General features: G+C 38.4%; 1 protein-coding gene across 1 annotated transcript in view; it reads left to right on the top strand.

The window, feature by feature from the left end:
- The window catches only part of grpr.S (gastrin releasing peptide receptor S homeolog), a 46555-nt gene extending 26800 nt beyond the window's left edge, over positions 1 to 19755 (top strand). The window contains exons 2-3 of the mRNA XM_018248703.2: positions 10303 to 10654; positions 18418 to 19755. Coding sequence (XP_018104192.2) covers positions 10303 to 10654; positions 18418 to 18810 — 745 coding nt within the window. The 3' untranslated portion in view covers positions 18811 to 19755. The remainder of the gene's footprint in view (positions 1 to 10302; positions 10655 to 18417) is intronic.
- Positions 19756 to 20558: the final 803 nt, after the last annotated feature.

Below are 20558 nucleotides of genomic sequence, written 5' to 3'. Positions count from 1 at the left end.
AACCCTGCCCACGATCCATTCAAATCTCACCCACACTCCTAAAGGTCCTGTCCCTTTATGACTCAATCACTCTTTTACATCTCTTGCAAAAAGCTTGTACCTGTAAGAGCTGATACTAAGGATTTTTTAGACCAGAATCAACTGTATGGGGCAGATTTACTAAAGGGCGAAGTTCAAATGCTAGCGACAATTGGGCAGCGTTACCGCCCGCAGGGACTTCACCAATTTACTAACTGCGCAGGCGTCACTTTGCTAGCGAAAGAGATAGACGCTAGCGGTGATTCGTAGTCTATCGCCAGGCGACTTTTCGCTCTGACGAATGGACGTTACTCCGCAAATTCACGAAGATGTGGATTTTACTGAACGTTATCTTTTTCGCCAGTCTTGCCTTCGCCAGCTCAGACCAGGAGAAGTGCAATGTAGTGAATAGACCTTCCTCAATCATCACTTACATCATATTTTCTGAGTCTAAAAACTTCCAAGTTCAAAAAATGTTGGCGTCTTTTCCTTTTTCAGGGTGATAGGCTGCAAAAGTCCTAAAAAAATATTTTTGTGTAACCTGTTTCCCCCAGACATTTTATAACATATGGAACATTATTTTACAGTGGGCTCATGTGTAGGGCATTATAAAACTCTATTGTCTTTTATAAGGTTCCCTGGTGTAAGGGGGCTATTTACTAAGCTCTGAATACCCGAAATTCCCCGAAATACGAAAAAATTGTGTTTTTTTATAAAATCGTGAATTTTTCGGAACTAATTAAACCCCAAGGGCTAAAAAGCCCGAATATAAAAACATGGCGCGGGTTATTTACTAAGCTCCGAATACCTGAAATTCTCTGAAATCCAAAAAATTTGTGATAGGCTTTAAAAAACACTCACGAATTTTTCAGAATTTATTAAACCCCGAGGGCTAATAAGCCTGAATATAAAAACACGGCATCTCAAACCTGTCGAGGTGGCATAAAAGTCAATGGGAACATTTGATTGATTGATTTTTGGTTGTGTCAGGGGTTTCGGGCAATTTCACAATGTTTTTTGAGCTTTTGGGGGAAAACTCAGAAAAATTCGGAGTTTTCGGGGAAAATTCACGGAAAATCGTGAAAATCTGAGCTTTTCCCGCAAAGGTAATTTTCGGGAAAATGTAATAAATAAGCATTAAAAACCCAGGCGTGTTAGATCGGAGTTTGTAGCATCCGATATTGAGATAAATTCGGACCTTGATAAATAACCCCCCTAATGTATTGGATGCAACATGTAACATAAAGACGTCCATTCAACTTTAAATTTCCAGCCGTATGCAAATTAGCCTGAGTGCTAGACCTCTAACGAATTTGCGCTAGGCAGATTTGAACGCTAGGGCATCTTTGCTTTGATTTACTCGCATTGCTGAAGTAACGCAAGCGAAAATTCACCAGAGTCCTTCGGGCAGGACGAAACTTCGCATATTAGTAAATAAGCGTTGTCCCAGCGAATTTTCGTCTGTGGAAGTGGTGCGATGGCTGCGAAACCGTCGCTGGCTCATTTTGACTCATTTACCCGTATGAGTGCAGAGAGTATAATAGTTTGATCCGTATTACCCATGCAGCATCTTGTTGCCTCTGTAGGAGCATGGGGGTGACGGCATAAGAATAACCCACCTAGAGAGGCAAGGGATGCTAAAATCACCCCTGGATGATAAATTAAATTTTCATTTTTACAGAAGTTACTCTTTACATGTCAAATGACAGCGCTCCAACAAATCATTTCTAGTGATGGGTGAATAAATGCGGCAGGCGCAAATTCTCGTCTAAATTCCACGTTTCACCGTTGGCTAATAAATTTGTGAAAATGGGGCGAAAAGTCAGCAGCGTCAAAAAATATTGGACACACGTCGGAAAAGTTGCTTGCGTTAAAACCGTCACACGTCAACATTATTCAGATGCCCATTGACTTTAACGTCATCGTCTAAATAGGCATCAAAATTTGCGCTGGCGTCAAAATTTGCATTTCACAAATTTTTCATTGTTTCGTCCATTTCACGGGAAAGTCTCGCATTTTTCGGAATCAAAATGGGACAAATTTGCTCATCACTAATCATTTCAACAGCCAAATATTGTCTACACACTCTACATCATACAAATACTGAGCGTCCCTTTAACTAAAAAGAGACGTATGAAATAAGCCTGAGCTGTGTGCATATGGGAAAGAGCTGAAAATATGAACTAAGTGCTTTGTTTCTGTCATTAGATTTGTAACCTTTCTGTTTAAGAGGGTTTAAACAGTTTTTTTCATTGAATAAATCCCTCCATGAAAATAATTCAATTACTCTTTTTGTACTCTTAAAGGGATACTGTCATGGGAAAAAAAAATCAGTGAATCAGTTAATAGTGCTGCTCCAGCAGAATTCTGCACTGAAATCCATATATCAAAAGGGCAAACAGATTTTTTCATATTCAATTTTGAAATCTGACATGGGGCTAGACATATTGTCAATTTCCCAGCAGCCCCAGTCATGTGACTTGTGCTCTGATAAACTTCAATCACTCTTTACTGCTGTACTGCAAGTTGGAGTGATATCACCCCCCCTTTCCCCCCCCCCCCAGCAGTCAAACAAAAGAACAATGGGGAGGTAACCAGATAGCAGCTTCCTAAAGCTGGCCATAGACGCAAAGATCTGATCGTACGAATCGAGGATTCGTATGATTTTCGAACCATGTGTGGAGAGTCCCGACATTTTTCGTCCGGTGGAGATCGGTCATTTGCTCGATCGGACAGGTTAGAAAATTTCTGTCGGCTGCCGATAATATCTCTGCGTGTATTGCCAATCATACGATTTTCAGTGGGAGACTGTCACCAGCTTTTGTCGGACATAACTATCGTACGATTGCTGTCAGGGGCAGAACATCGGCTGATCTGTTCTTTAACTACTTTATTTGATCTGACTGGTAAGACTTTGATCCGAATGGTTAGTGGCGGGTCGGGAGATGGGAAAGTCCGATCGTACGATGATTCGTATGATCGGATCTTTGCATCTATGGCCAGCTTAACACAAGATAACAGCTGCCTGGCAGATCTAATCTGAATAGTAAAAACCCATGTCCCACTGAGACACATTCAGTTACATTGAGAAGGAAAAACAGCAGCCTGCCAGAAAGCATTTCTCTCCTAAAGTGCAGGCACAAGTCACATGACTGGGGGCAGCTGGGAAATGACCAAATGTCTAGCCTCATGTCAGATTTCAAAATTGAATATAAAAAAATCTGTTTGCTCTTTTGAGAAATGGATTTCAGTGCAGAATTCTGCTGGAGCAGCACTATTAACTGATGCGTTTTGGAAAAAAAATTGTTTCCCATGACAGTATCCCTTTAAAGCAATGGGCATGTTAAGTCTTGGCTAGGGTTATGTACCATATTGCCTCTAACAAATCTAGGTTATTTTTTTTTGATATTTCCTTTTAACATCCAAACAAGAACAAATGACCTGCCCAAGCTAAAACGTTATTTTCCACAGAAGTATCTGGCACAGGAAACCTCCAATTCCCTCCAGTGACCGATTTCATGGCTTGATAACGTTAATATAAATACAGTTCTGGACGTGGTTTCTCCTAAAGGGCTTTGGCTGCAGCATTTGCTTCTCCTTGAGACTGAAAGTAATTGGACTTTGGAGACTTTAGTCATCATCTCGGCTCAGGTCATTCAGCCACCAGGAGAATTTGTTGGATACGATTTCAAGAGCAGACTGACCTGCCAGGATAATAAATAAAATAAATACAAATAACCAGTAAAACACATCTTTTATAAGTGGTGTTTTGTGATATCACTATTTGACTGGATTGAGTATTATAACAAATACTATGGAAAATGATCGGATTTAATATAGTGAATAAAGTACCCCCTCTTGTAAAATATAAGGATATTATAAGTTACCGAGGAGTTTCATGACCATATAAAAGTACGAGGCTGAAGGCCGAGTGTTTTTATACAGGTCATGGAACTCCGAGGTAACTTCTAATATCCTCATATTTTACAACTGGGGGTACTTATTTATTATAATACACAAGTTTCAGTGAGTCTTGTGACAGAAATGACATCACTACTCACCGTTTATAACTGATGACATCACTACTCACCTTTTATAAGGATATCATTTACAAGATATTCATGGCTTTTGTGTATTATAAAAGCATAAACAACCTAGAGCAGTGATCTGGCGAGTAATATGTTGCTCACCAACCCCTTGAATGTTGCTCTCAGTGGCCTGAGAATAATCAGTTGTTTATTTTTGAATTCCAGGCTTGGGGGAAAGTTTTAAATGCATACATACTAGGGGGCAGATTTACATAGGGTCGAATATCGAGGGTTAATTAACCCTCGATATTCGACTGCCGAATGTAAATCCTTCAGCTTCGAATATCGATGTCAAAGGACTTACCGCAAATAGTTCGATCAAACGAAAAATCATATGATTAAATCCTTCGAATCGTTCGATTCGAAGGATTTTAATCCATCGATCGAACGATTTTTCTTCGACCTAAAAATTGTTACAAAGCCTATGGGGACCTTCCCCATAGGCTAACATGGCACCTCGGTAGGTTTTAGGTGGCGAACTAGGGGGTCGAAGTTTTTTTTAAAGAGACAGTACTTCGACTATCGCCTGGTCGAATAGTCGAACGATTTTTAGTTCGAATCGTTCGATTCGAAGTCGTAGTCGAAGGTCGAAGCAGCCAATTCGATGGTCGAAGCAGCCAAAAAAAACATTCGAAATTCAAAGTTTTTTTATTCTTTTCCTTCACTCGAGCTAAGTAAATGGGCCCCTAGGTGTACTGGCAAGTAGAGCCTTTTGTGGGTTGCCAGTCCACTTAGAGGCTACCAAATAGCCAATCACTGCAATTGTTTGGTACCCAAGGGACTTTTTTTTTTCATGCTTGCGTTGCTTCTCAACCCTTTTTACATTTGAATGTGGCTCACGGGTAAAAACATGTTGGGGACCCCTGATCTAGACCCCAGAGTGTAGGGAACTATATAAAAGACATGAACCTGAGGTCTTTTGCCTTTATTAACAGAGGACGTCTTTCTATTAATAGGGATGGGTGCATTATTAATAAGCTTAATGACAGTAGGGATGAACTTGTGCTTAGTGCTCTCATTCCTTGATTGCTATATAGTGTTGATAATTATGTGTATTAATTACTAATCAGCCTTATATGGTGACATTTCTATTCTATATGTACTGTATATTGTGAGTGGCTCCCTAAGCTCAGTAAGTGACAGCAGCACAGAGCATGTGCAGTGAATCAGCAGAAAAGAAGATGGGGAGCTACTGGGGCATCTTTGGAGACACAGATCTTTACTGCTAAAGGGCTGTGGTTGCCTTGGGCTGGTACAGAAGCACAAAACATCATGTACAACATTTCTACCTACTTCTTTAGTTAAGCTTTAGTTCTCCTTTAAATACACCTTCTTTATAACACTGGATATTATTCTGAAATAAATCAGCAACCTATACAATTAGAAAGTTATCAGCAGATTCTGATCACACTAATTAGTGTGTAATTAACAGTCTTTGTCTCCTTTCATAATTAATTCATAGCAACAGCAAAGCTGCCAAGAATACAAACAGGAATAATAGATTTTTACTTTTTAATATAAATCATTCTTTAAAGCTGGTACATAGAGAGTAAACACGCCTAATGTTTATATAAACAATATGGAAGATTTATTGTCTCCACTTCTCCTTCTGGCTATTGCCATAGATGTGAAGTTAATAAATGAATTAGCATTGTGGCTACTGCATGGAGATCCAGGGAAGGACAATTCATCTCTGTGTAGCGTTCTACAGAAATCAATATTCCTTTTCCAATATGTCTTCTTTTATATTATGTTAACAAAAGTTTCACAGATAATTAACAGATTTTGATTTTGAGCTTGAAGTTTAGCAAAGATATATTTTCATCCTAAAACTTTCCAATTATGTTTCTATCATTCTGTATCTTGTTCATCTGGCAGTCGCTATAATAATATATGTGTTATACAGAAATACAACATGATGGGGGCTGATTCACTAAGGGTCGAATATCGAGGGTTAATTAACCCTCGATATTCGACTGGGAATTTAAATCCTTCGACTTTGAATATCGAAGTCGAAGGATTTAGCGCAGATAGTACGATCGAACGATCGAAGGATTATTCCTTCGATCGAACGATTAAATCCTTCGAATCGAACGATTCGAAGGATTTAAATCCAACGATCGAAGGAATATCCTTCGATCAAAAAAAGTTAGCGAAGCCTATGGGGACCTTCCCCATAGGCTAACATTGACTTCAGTAGCTTTTAGATGCCGAACTAGGGGGTCATCGACTACTACTACGACTTCGAATCGAACGATTCGAACTAAAAATCATTTGACTATTCGACCATTCGATAGTCAAAGTACTGTCTCTTTAAAAAATTCTTCGACCCCCTAGTTCGCCACCTAAAACCTACCGAAGCCAATGTTAGCCTATGGGGAAGGTCCCCATAGGCTTCCTAACAATTTTCTGATCGAAGGAAAATCCTGATCGAACAATTATTCCTTCGATCGATCGTAGGAGTAGCGCTAAATCCTTCGACTTCGGCAGTCGAATATCGAGGGTTAATTAACCCTCGATATTCGACCCTAGGTAAATCAGCCCCTTAGTAGTTTCTCTTTTCTGGGTTGGAATTAGCCCGGAAATCCGACTAGTTTATTTGAAAAAATCTAGTGATTTGGGAAAAAAACAAAAAATTTAACAATTTGGATTTTGCTTGATTTTATTGAGTTTTCACCCGATCCTATTAAATCCTGCTTTTTTAATAATAAATATGGCCCAATCGTGGATTCTAGTTTGGTCTGACTTTTTTTTATGTAAATACTGTTAGTGATGGGCTAATATGACCCGTTTTGCTTCACTGAAAATTCACGAAATAACAAAAAATTTGCTAGATGCATTGAAGTCTATAGGCAACAAATTTTTTTCACTCATTGAGTCTATGGGTGTGTTTTTTGCAGTGAAACCTGGGGGGGAAATTTCGCTCATCACTAGTTGCTGTTGAATCACATGCTTTCTTCCTCTCAATATTTTGGGTTGGGTTTTCCTTTGATTCATTTCCCCATCTATAATGTTGAGACTAAAGCTGGCCATAGACGCAAAGATCTCATCGGACGAATCGAGGATTCGTACGATTTTCGAACATGTGTGGAGAGTCCCGACATTTTTCGTCCGGCAGAGATCGGTTATTTGGCCGATCAGACAGGTTAGAAAATTTCTGTCGGCTGCAGGTAATATCTCTGCGTGTATTGCCGATCCTACGATTTTCAGTGGGAGACTGTCACTAGCTTTGTCTATCGTACGATTACTGTCAGGGGCAGAACATCGGCTGATCTGTTATTTTTCTACTTTATTTGATCTGAATGGTAAGACTTTGATCTGAATGGATAGTGGCAGGTCAGGAGATGGGAAAGTCCAATCGTACGTTGATTCGTACGATCGGATCTTTGCGTCTGTGGTCAGCTGAAGGCGCATGTCCTCAACCTATTGTACCCGTGAGCCACATTCAATGGCAAAAAGAGTTGCTAAGCAACACAAGGCTCCATTTGGTAGTACAACTGGTTTTATGTAACCAAAACTTGTCTCAAGCCAAGAATTCATTGGGGCCAATAGGAGCAAGGGGTTTATGAGGAATATGTGGCTCATGAGTTACTGGTTGGGGATCAGTGTCCTATGGTGTGGCAATTAAAGAAAAACTTTTGGAGGGTCTGTTCTCAGGGAAAGGTTGATGTATTCACCAGTTTTTGGAAGGGTCTGTACTCATGGAAAGTTTGATGTGTTCACCAGTTTTAACCAGCTATGCTTCTAACCTCCATATTTTGTTTTTTGTTCAGTAATAAAAATGTTCCCAGACACCTTAAAACACATTGGGTGGATATCAAGAAAGGAAGTTAGGATCTCTGCATAGATTTCTGATATAATTCCTAGTGACTGTACCTTGTTGTGCCTGAACAGTAACATTCTGCAATATCTACACAAAGGTCCTATTAGCAGGAACAGAGTGCAATAATGCAATTAAACCTGAGTGCATTAATATGCCTTATAGTAAAGTTCCTATGCCATGTTTTCTTGTGCCCAGTCTTAATCAACCTATTATGCCTTTACCTTTTAAGGTTAGTGGGCATGTAATAAACATTCAATAATGATGCATATGCAAATACTATTTGCCTTGAAAAAGTGTTCAGCAAAACGTGCGTCGGCAAACCATTGTTATTTTATATGATCCTAATCAACTGAATTCATAAATCATCAGAATTTTAATTTAAAAACCGGAGCCTGAATTTAATCTTCAGCAACCACATTTACTCCTCTACATTCTTCTTTCTTTCCAGAGGCTTGGGGATTTGTGGTTTTTCAGGTTATTTAGATCTCGTCCTTGAGTTAGTAAGATAACAATCGAGACCACAGTCCCCAGTGCCTTGCCTTCTCCTCCGTGTGGTGTCCCAGGGCCTAGCAAAATAGCAATAGAAGTTTCTGGGGACAACTACACCTCCTCTACTATTTCCATTTTCCATTCTATGAATTCATAAATGCTGGATGTTTGAATTTATTTAATGAACATTGAACTCATCTTTAATATTATATTTATTGCACATTAGCACTTTCACTAGGAATCCTTGGCTACTAATTAATCCAAGTTGTTTAAAGGGATCCTGTCATCAGAAAACATGCAACATCAGTTAATAGTGCTACTCCAGCAGAATTCTGCACTGAAATCCATTTCTCAAAAGAGCAAACAGATTTTTTTATATTCAATTTTGAAATCTGACATGGGGCTCGAAATTTTGTCAATTTCCCAGCTGCCCCTGGTCATGTGACTTGTGCCTGCACTTTAGGAGAGAAATGCTTTCTGGCAGGCTGCTGTTTTTCCTTCTCAATGTAACTGAATGTGTCTCAGTGAGACATGGGTTTTTACTATTGAGTGTTGTTCTTAGATCTACCAGGCAGCTGTTATCTTGTGTTAGGGAGCTGCTATCTGGTTACCTTCCCATTGTTCTGTTGTTTGGCTGCTGGGGGAAAAAAAGGAGGGGGTGATATCACTCTAACTCGCAGTACAGCAGTAAAGAGTGATTGAAGTTTATCAGAGCCCAAGTCACATGACTTGGGGCAGCTGGGAAACTCACAATATGTCTAGCCCCATGTCAGATTTCAAAATTGAATATAAAAAAATCTGTTTGCTCTTTTGAGAAATGGATTTCAGTGCAGAATTCTGCTGGAGCAGCACTATTAACTGGTTCATTTTGATTTTTTTTTTTTCCCCATGACAGTATCCCTTTTAGTAGTGAGTAGACACAATTTATTACAGCACTAGAACTTTACATTTAAAAATCCTTTTATCTGAACAAATTCATTGGGATATATTCTGATGCAATAAGGGTAATCTTTAATTGACCTAGTAATTGATGTAAAAAAAAAATGTTTTCCTTTTGTATCAATTAACTGAGAAGTAAGTAAGTAATTTTGGCAATTCTTAATTGATTTAGGAATCTTAATTGATTTTTAATTGATTCAGGAATCGTTTTTTATCAATTGAAATCATTAATGGTTGTCACAGAATTGATTAGTATCCTCATCTTTTTTTAAGAGTCTTGAGCACTGTGCACTTTATTAATTAACCTACAATTAGTTGATTGTCAGTACTGAGGGGGTTTACTGCTTTTTTTTCATTGGAATCTAACTCTTATTGGTAATTATACCTCTGCATCATCCGAAAAACGAGTTATTTTGTAATTAATAGGGATAACCTGGTCCTTTTTTTATGAATTGCCTTTTGTAAAGCTGTTTGTCATATATGAAATAAACAGCTCAAATTCCAAATGGAAAAATTAACCAGAGCTATTACTGCAATTAGAACTAAAGGCGGCCGCAAGAGGGAATTTAAATATGATGTGTATTATAGGCTTTATCTAAATATATGACCATTATCATTGTCAGTTTAGCTCCATAACCTACTAAATCCTGAGCCGTTATGGCAGAGGTGGAATACTGCCCAAAACATGTCGTAAAGTAAAACTTTAATAGTATTGACTGTAAGCTGTTAAAATGGAACAAGGATTATCTATGCATGATTTTCCTTGGGAACACTGTCTAAATACAAATAATTGATTTTCTTTTCTCACTAATCTCACACACTGTTTTTGTGTTTTTTTGCAAAAGTTATGATTTATTTGCACAAGATTATTTAACTCCAGAAGCATTTTAGAAGGTGTCCCTTTTATTTTGCTTGGTAATGTTACACTGCTTTTTCTTTTCCTAGGTATACTGCAATAGTAAGGCCTATGGATATTCAAGCCAGTAATGCTCTGACTAAGATTTGTATCAAAGCTGCGCTCATCTGGATTTTGTCCATGACTCTCGCTATCCCAGAAGCCGTATTCTCTGACTTGCACCCTTTTTATGACAAGGAAATCAATGTAACGTTTGTGAGCTGTGCGCCCTACCCTCACTCCAACGGACTGCACCCCAGAATCCATTCTACAACGTCGTTCCTAATTTTCTATGTTATTCCGCTTTCCATCATTTCCGTGTATTACTATTTTATTGCAAAGAATTTGATCAGAAGTGCATCCAACATGCCAGTGGAAGGAAACGTCCATGTGAGGAGACAGGTATGAGTTTAACGTTTCAGTTGTGTTGCCTTATGATTCAATGAGATTGCATTTCTAATGTTAGTTTATCTGTTCAGCAATTTTATCAAGGAGAGGCATATTCTTTACAAACAATACAATACCAGCTAAAGGGAAAGAATAGCGGCTGAGACCACAGACTCATTGGCTGGAAGAGTCATTAGGTTTCTCCCTTATTTTGTTCCATGCTGGAGTGATGGATTCTAGGATTTCCAGAGAATCTGGGCACCACCTAGTGAAGTGCAGGTTGAGAAAAACTCAACCCACACCTGACCCTAACCAGGCATGCTCCCCTCTTTATATACCAGCTCCTGCTCCACCAGATTTAACATCATAAAAGAGGCGTGCTGATACAAGTATATAAAAAGGCGTGTGCAGAGGCTGAAGTGGGACAGAAGAAGGCTTTGGTGTGAATGGAGGCTACAATTCTGGCCAAACGCAGCTCGAGGACATGCTGCAGAAGTCGATCCGAACCCGCCCTCAGCCGGCGCCCACCCACATCTAAATTCCAGGTTCCTTTTATAGACCCGCGCCCCCTGCCGAATACATCACAAAAGTGGCGGGGCGAGCAGGTGCACTGCTATAAAGCTGGAAGCCAGCATTAGAAGGTGGCGAACAGGAATGTGAAGAGGAATGTGAGGTTGGCCCGAACCTGCCCGACCCGTGGGTCCCGCAGGTATTGGGCCGGCCTGCACATCACTACCACCCACCATTTCTCCTTCACCTTGCAGCAAACAGGGAGTTTTTTCAGACATTTCAGAGGTACATCAAGTCTCAGAATCCATCACAGCATCATGGAATTAGGAGAGGAGAGGTGGTTGAATGACTGCCAGCTGAAGAGTTTGGGAAACAGTCCCATTGAGTTATCCTTTGCGATATATATATAGATATATTATATATTTATTTGTTTAATTAAAATCTAGTAATGAAAGAGCTTGCCAGGGTTCAGTTGCTTTGAACAGAAAGACATGAAATTGCTGTCATTGTGCTGAAAAAGTAATGTTCATATTGTTAAACACTCTCCAGCAGCGGTAGTGCCCGAATTCGCTTTGTGTGCATCAGTATGTTCATTTATGTTCCTTCAAACAATAGCGCTGATGTGAATTTTCTAGAACACAAATAATACGTTAGAATAATCAGATTCCGTTCTGGTATTTCAATCATGAAATTAAAGTGTTTACTTGATCAGAGGTTGCTCAGACCCTGCGGCTAACAGCAAAAGAAATCATTGTGTTGCCAATTACATATTATTGGAGATTGGGAATGGGATCGCTGTGCATGGCAATCAAGTTTTCTTTGGAACATTATTGAAGTACAATCAAAATAAGTCGCATTTTTATACTTCCTGCACAAAACAAACATTTAGAGGGTACTCGGCAAGTCTGATGGAATGTAGTAATAATAGGAGTTAAGACCTACTGAGAATTTCATTAGGACGTGCTTGTTGGATGCTGGTCGACAATCTGTGAACCGCCTGTGGCTGACTCCTGAATACCAGGAAGCTACAACCTCTTAAGAACTAGCGAGCGTATTCTTAAAAATAGGAAACTCATGCTAATATTAAAGCCAACTTCTGTACTTGGCCGATTGATTGTCATAAACAATTATTAAAACAGGAAGGACCATGATGCTTTATAACAAATACATTTTAAGTAGCACATTGTATTGGTTATATGTTGAAATGCTTTGTTTCCTTTTTTTAAATTTAGCTTCGAGAAGGACTTTTCACTAACATATATGAACTAAAACCATTGTTTCGCTCGGACATACAATACTGCCTAGATTCAAGAAATGTAGACAGAATTTTAACCACAACTATGCACCCGGAATCAACATTTTTTCTTTTCTTCAAATTAGGGATGCACCGAATCCACTTTTTTGGATTTGCCCGAACTCCCGAATCCTTGGCGAAAGATTCGGCCGAATACCGAACCGAATCCGAATACTAATTTGCATATGCAAATTAGGGGTGGGAATGGGAAAAGATTTTTTACTTGTTTTTTTGTTTTTGACAAAAAGTCACGCCATTTACCTCCCCACCCCTAATTTGCATATGCAAATTAGGATTCGGATTCGGTTCGGCCTGGCAGAAGGATTCGGCCGAATCCGAATCCTGCTGAAAAAGGCCGAATCCTGGATTCGGTGCATCCCTATCTCAAATGCACTCATTTTAAATTTAAAATACAAAGGATTTTATTTTTATTTAAGGTCTTTGACAGTCTGATAGTGCTAGAAAATTAACATTACAATATAATGAGATTTTGGGTATATGCCCAGAAAAGGAGAACACAAATTAGGAAAAGACTGATTAAAGGCCCTGCGCTCCAAAGATGCGATTTGTAAATGTAAAGTAATCTTTTAAAGGTTAAAGTTACCCATCTTGGCATCAGCTCAACATAATACCTTGTCTAGAATAACTAGAAATGTTTACAAGGAAGGATGAATCATCACACAATGATGCAGAGGTGTTTCATTTAATCAATCATTGTTACTTGCTCCTGAGTCAGCCTAGTGTTGGGATACACCACAGCATTAAAAGGGTAGATGGGATCCTAAAATGCATTTCATTTTGGAATGTTTCCAATGGAACACTATATTAAATTATGAATTCCTGGGTCTTTTCTTTCTAAGTCAAAGTAATGGATATGTAATTTAGAAAGTGGAGATTTAAGTGTTTGTCATGAACTGTAATTAGTTATTTTTGGCAAGCAAATGATTGGCAGTTTTTCATACCAATAAAAATGCAGCTTTCACCGGTCATTGAACAAGCCAGAGAAGCCTAGCTCTCTACATATCAATAAGCTGGAAAATATTGTTTCTTTTTTCCCCACAGGATTTGTTCATGTAAAATATGTATGTAGGGTGGATGCTCTGTATTTTATAGAGTTTATAATGGAAGTATCTCCTGCAATCACACACAGCAGAACAGTTGTAGCACAGTGAAAAGGAGCTTGTCTAACAACGTACTGTAGGGCAATGTGTATGCTATTGCTGAGCTACAAAACACCTTAATCGCAATGTAATTTAACCTTCCATTTGATTCCAGTTTTGGCAACAGGTTGCCATTGTGCTCATTTTTCCGCTCCTTCACAAATTTTTAAGCAAAGCGAAACAGGACAGTTTCACTCACGACTAAGTACAGGAGTTAGGAAATGTAAAGCAAAGGAGACTGTAGTTAAATTAGAGACTGAACATATTGTAGAGAGAGAGAGACGATAACCTGGGGATTGGGATTCTGGATAGTTTATGAATTTGGGGAAAGAAAGGGGGGGAAATAGGGGATTATGATTTCACCATGAGATTAGATAATATAAATATTTTTTCTGATATCTTTCATAAGGGTTGTTAGTAGCACTGGCAGAGTGTATAGGTGTACATTATATGCAGTAAGGGCTATTTTATCCCAATTCATGCAAAAAGCATTTGACCGAAGAAGAACACAATAACTGTCTACCACAGACTCCATCATAATCAAACACTGATATCCTTTTTGTCTGTAATAATAAAACAGTAGCTTGTACTTGATCCCAATTTATATATAATTAATCCTTATTGGAGGCAAAACAATCCTATTGGATTTATTTCATACTGAAATTATTTTTAAGTAGACTAAAAGTATGGAGATCCATAATTACGAAAAACAAATTCCTTTTCTGCAAAACCCCAGGTCCCAAGCATTCTGTAAAGCAGGTCCAGGTACTTTGCATTTTAACAAATATTTCACTTTTCTTTTTGTTTGGCATAATTAAGGGGGTTATTTATTAAAGGTCGAATTTATGTGAATTATTTTTTTTACTCTAATAAATTTGAATGTACTCACATCTCAAATGGGAGGTTATTTATCCTTCTAGTAATGTAAGATAAAAAGGGGGTTAAATAGCCACATCAGGTTTCAGAGGCCCTTATTTCCATTCATTATTACTCCTCTATCTCAGCACATATTTTTCAACCTCATGTCCTTATAGACCCCCTATCTTCCTATTTGATAATAATACTAATAATGCTAATTCTACTCCCCTTACATACAAGTTTAATTTGTTTTAAGCAAAGCTTTGGACTTTAGAGTTCATGTTATGGACAGGCCATGGATATTAGAGACACATAGAAGTGGTGAAGCATCATTATTGAATGGTTTTTAGATTCAGAAGACAGATTAGGGCCTCTAAGGGGAACATAACAAGGCTTCAGACCAAACCACAGTCTGATGTATCCTCTTCTACCCTGTAAAGCATGACAAAGAAATTATGAAATCCATATCAAATTCTAATAGTACATTTGAGAATACATGTATATTGTCCATTTATCTGGCCCATTAAACAGTGACAATTGTACAAAAAACAATGTCCAATAATATTGTATTTCTAGACTAGGAACTTAATAGCAGGGACCACATTTTCTGCAGAAGAAATCTATATTCATTGTCTCTCTGACGTAGTCTTTACATCTAAGGAAGAGCCTAATCTGGTCTTAGCCTTATGTAAGGCCACCTTCTCCCTCAATGAGAGAACCATTTTGCTTCAGTCCAGTCCTAAACTCCAGCCAATCATCAGTCAACATGCAAATGCTCTTGGGTAGTTTGAAACCCTGATAAGTAGGGATGGGCAATTTTTTTCGTCTTGTTTCGCTGCAAAAAGGACGCCCAACAAAAAGATTTTGCCGCGCAAATTTTTGGTGAAACTAAACGGGTTAAATTCTGATAAGACCCTCTATCGCACTTATTCAGCTTAATGAAGGGACTTTAATATTGTAACTTTGGTTAGGAGGTATGTGCTATAAGTGAGGACATGATAAATGGAAAAAGTACTAAAGGGCCTGAAATCTTTTGGCATATTTGACAGTAGTGCATTATTTATCCTGGTTCTCTCAAATACCACCCTACAGTTTCATTGTTATAATTGCTTATTGGTGATAATTTGTGTTACTCTTAAAGGGTGTCAAGGTGTGTAAGTGCTGTCCTACTGGAAAGGAGATGTATTATCCATGTGTAGGCCAGGATGACAGACCTCAAAAAACTCAACAGATCATTTGTATAAACGAGTGAATTTTGCTATAGAAGAATAATGAAACCTCTGGCATGGTGCATTACATTATTAGCTACACTTAAATGTAAGCTTCAATATAACCTATTACAGTCATAGATAGAGATTTTCATCTCTCTCTGCATCATTATAAATTAGATTAGCCTAAAAAATATTTAATGGATTGGAATCATTTGGCATATTCAATGCAACTCACACTGAGTTTAATAAACGGCTCAAACTGAACCAAAAGATGTTGTTTGATTGCTGATCATCATGTTGTGATAATACACACATTAGACAAAAAGCATAACATATTAAAGCTGAAATATCAGACAGAAGACAGTATTGGGCTGCCCAGGAAGGTTCTGTGGCCAAGGTTTATTGTTCATGCAGACAACAAACATTTAGGGCAATGGGATACCAATATTTAAGGGTTTCTCAATATCTTCCCTTCAAATTCCTATAATTTTTCCTGTAACCTATAACTAACAATTTGATTTGAGTATAACAAAGTAAAATTACATATACATTAGAACCATGATTGTAACCTTTTTTTGAATGGGGCTTAAATTAAATTTGAGAATATTCAGGACACTGAAGTATGGTGCAGGTATGGGATCCGTTACCTGGAAACCACCGAATTATGGGAAGGCCATCTCCCATAGATACTTACAACTTGGTCCCAGTTAAGATACATTTAATCCTTATTGAAGCAAACCAATTCTATTGGGTTTATTTAATGTTTTGAAGATTTTTCAGTAGACTTAAGGTATGGAGATCCAAATTAGGGAAAGGTTCCTTATCTGGAAAACCCCAGGTCCCAAGCATTCTGGATAAAAGGTCCCATACCTGTACAGAATTAACTACATATCACATTTTATCTACTATTGCCCTTTGTAGGAAGAAATGGAGCTGTATGGCCCATCATAAGCAGCATAGGGGCTTATTTTAGGTGCAATTCCATAGGTTAAGAACTTACTGTATTTGGATATAGAATAACCATTTTGCACACTTTAGTGTGCATTATAAAGTAAATATACCACTGGTTGGGAAACTACAGTAGGTTCTTGGCAATCACAGGTCTTATTCCCCCTTGACAGTGTTGAGGTGTCCGTGCTCTGATGATCTTCATTACCATGTGCCCTAAGAACTGTGGTTCCATAGAATATAAAGGAAAGCGTCGGAAATTATTGGTGTTGGAATTATTGTCATTTATCAACAATATTTTGATTTCAGAAAATGATGGACTTCCATCCTGACTAGTCAGATCTTAACAATGCCCTGTATTCTTGTAGCCGTTCTTTGATCCGTGCATGCTATATCATCCAAATATAATTGTAAATAGGTGTTACATATAGTGATGGGCGAATTTCTCCCATTTCCCTTCGCCAAAAATTTTTGGAATCTCCTGCAAAATTCCCGAAACAGCGAAATATTCGCGAAAAATAGCGAAATCGGAAAGTTCCCGAAAAATCGTGAACTTCGAACGTTCTCATGAAAAAATCGTGAAATTCAAATGTTTTCACGAAAAAAATCGAGCAATTGGAACGTTTTCACTAAAATCGAGCAATTCGAATGGTTTCACTATAAAATCTAGCAATTCGAAAGTTTTCATAAAAAAAACAGAAATTGACACCGAATTTTCACTGGCGAATTTTTGCTGAAGATTTGTGAATTTATTCTCCAGCTGCGAAATGCGGAAATTCGCAGCAAATTCGTGCCAGGTGAATTTATTCGCCCATCACTAGTCACATAGTCTTTCCATTTAGAGTAGACTGTCTTTCCATGGTATAACCCATTCATGTATATGATGCACCTTATTTATATGAGGGTGGTCAGTTCTGATTTACATTTGTTGTCATTATTATTATGTTTAACAATCCCTAGCAGTTGGATAATTGATACACTTTGTTAGTAGAGCTCCTAAGTCAGATGAGTAATGTATCTGGGGTTAAAGTGAAAGGTCTCTTAGAATTCTTGTATTTATGTATCTGAAATAGTGACCTTTTAGTTACCACTGTCAACTGTTCTTACTTTGATTACTTACTCGGGTCTGGTCTGATATGTCTCTGCAAACAAACAGCTGATTAATGCTTGCTGGAAAACTATACAGCATTAACATTTTTAGAAAAAGATTTATCATGTCTTGAAAAACAAGTTCTAAGAAATGGACAAGAACTTCGGTTAAAGGACAAGAAAAGGCAAAAAAATAACATCCCATTTTTACTTTCTTTAATGAAAAAGAAACCTATCTCCAATATACTTTAATTAAAAAATGTATACCGTTTTTATAAGAAACCTGACTGTATGCAGTGAAATTCTCCCTTCTTTTACTGCTGTGGATAGGAATTGTCAGACGGTCCCTAACTGCTCTGCAGGGAAACAATCATACTTATGAACAGCAGGTGGAGCCCCCGCCTTACTTCCCAGCCATGCAGAACTCAAGCAGCTTTGTTTATGACGATCTCTAAGCAGCCCAGACCACACTGAGCATGTGCACAGTCTTAGTCTTGCAAAGATGTATAACAAAGTTACAAGATGGTGACCCCCTGTAGCCAACTTTGAAAGCATACATCATTTGTTTGATTAGTGGTGCAGTAAGTTCATGTTTATGTTTAGTATACAAAATACAGCATTTCTACACTTATTCTATTTTAGACTTTACATGCCCTTTAATGCTTATATTAAATCGGTAAAAGTAACACTTTTGTCTTTGTTCCACAGATTGAATCCCGGAAGCGACTGGCGAAAACCGTGTTGGTGTTTGTTGGACTCTTTGCTTTCTGCTGGCTGCCCATCCACATCATCTATTTATATAGGTCCTATCATTACTCAGAAGTAGACACGTCTGTATTGCATTACATTAGCAGCATCTTTGCCCGGGTCTTGGCTTTTACAAATTCTTGTGTCAATCCATTTGCCCTTTATTTGCTTAGCAAGAGCTTCAGAAAACAATTTAACAACCAACTTTTCTGCTGCCGAACAAGATTCATAATTAGGACACAAAGCATGGGCAGAAGTACAACCAGGGTGACGTCTCTGAAAAGCACGAACCACTCCATGGCTAGTTTTAGCCTCGTTAATGGGAAACACATCTGTCACGAGGGTTGTGTATAGTAAATATGTGGACACGGACTTCAAAGGACATCGACCTACCTGCAAAGCACCTCCATTGAATTATTTTTTTTTGTTAAAACATATCTGTAAATATTGCATGGATTTGTTCGGTCCACTGGACTGGATATTTGTGCAAATTGTCATGTGTTATTGGTTTCCAAGCAGAAATGCTGCTATTGAGGAATCGGCAGATAATTGCTCATGTGAAAGATTTGCACATGTACATGCCTCCAGATATTTAAAATAATGTATTTATTTTCAGTGTACAGTGACTCCATTAAGGCTTATAACACACATAGGGGTGTATTTAATTGATGAATTTAGTGCCATATGTATCACCCCCAAATACATCCTAAAACCTGTAAAATTTCCTTTTGACAAGCTGTGTTTTACCCTTTGAAAAATATACCCCAATGTGTATTCTCCCTGGTGTATTTCCAACAGCGGTGACAGGTGGTTGCCATTCAAGTCAATGACAGGAACGGGGATGGAGTTATCAGCCTAAATAGTACAGAACTGTACAGAATATTGTTTACTTTCTCTAATCTAATCAATGCTCTCGCTTGGCATCAGACAGGGATTGCGGTGCAGTCCATTGAAATCCTTTCTGTTCTACAATATTTTTTTAGGAGGATTTTTCATCTTAAAGGGGACCTGTTGCTTTAAAGAAAATACTTCCAAATCCTATTTTATGATGTTAGTCAAAACAAAATAAACTTCACTGACACTGAAAAATTATTTAAAGGAGAAGGAAAGCTACAGAGGCAGTTTATTGCCAATAGATTAGCCACAACAGTGCAAGCTAGAATGCTATATTTATTCTGTAGAATTGTTTTCCATACCCATAGCTCTAGACACTGTTTTTGTTGGTTTAGTATAGCAGCTGCCGTATTAGCTTGACATCGCTTCCTGCCTGAGTCTCACCCTGATCGTTCATAGCTCTGAGCTCAGATTACAGCAGGGAGGGAGAGAGGAGCAAACTGAGCATGCTCAAGCCCTAGCCCTGGAGGTTTAAGCTGAAAACAGGAAGTCTGATACAGAAGCCCATGAGTACACAATAGAAGGAAAGAAAAGCTGTGTTTCTTTTGACAGAGGACTCAGAGCAGCATTACTTTGAGGGTTTACTGGTGTATTTATATAGACCTTTCTGATAAAGCTAACTTAGTTTTAATCTTTCCTTTTTCCATCACAAAAGGGGCAGGGCAATAAGACGCGAGTCTATAAAAAAAGGATGTCGGAAGCCGGCAGACAAGCAGTGCAAGGTGGCGGGCGGGGAGAGCAGGAAGAAGAGCTCAACCTTGACTCTCCCATCTCCCGCAACCAGAGGTGGAGGTCGGCCCAAACCTTCCCGACCTGTTGATGCCGCGGGTATTGGGCTGGCCCGCACATCACTAATGCCTAGGGCATAGAGGAGGGGCAGGCAATATTCGATTGACAGCTGAGAGGAGGGGCAGGCAATATACGATTGACAGCTGAGAGGAGGGGCAGGCAATATATGATTGACAGCTGAGACCTTTAAAGACATTTATAACAGGTAGGGCTATTTTAATAAAAAAAAAAAAAAAAGAATGTGGATTTCATGTTTAATTTGAATAAGACTTTTATTATACAGATTTTTATGTCTGAGGGACAGGTCCCCTTTAAACTTGAACAAGCTGAGCAAAGCAATTGAATATAAACCGTGTAAATTGGTGAATGTTTATGAGAACAGGTTTATTGCTTTCGTTATATGTATTGAAATGTGTTAA

This window comes from Xenopus laevis, chromosome 2S (assembly GCF_017654675.1).
Source record: "Xenopus laevis strain J_2021 chromosome 2S, Xenopus_laevis_v10.1, whole genome shotgun sequence".
Taxonomy (NCBI): domain Eukaryota; kingdom Metazoa; phylum Chordata; class Amphibia; order Anura; family Pipidae; genus Xenopus; species Xenopus laevis.
This window is presented reverse-complemented; position numbering and strand designations above follow the sequence as displayed.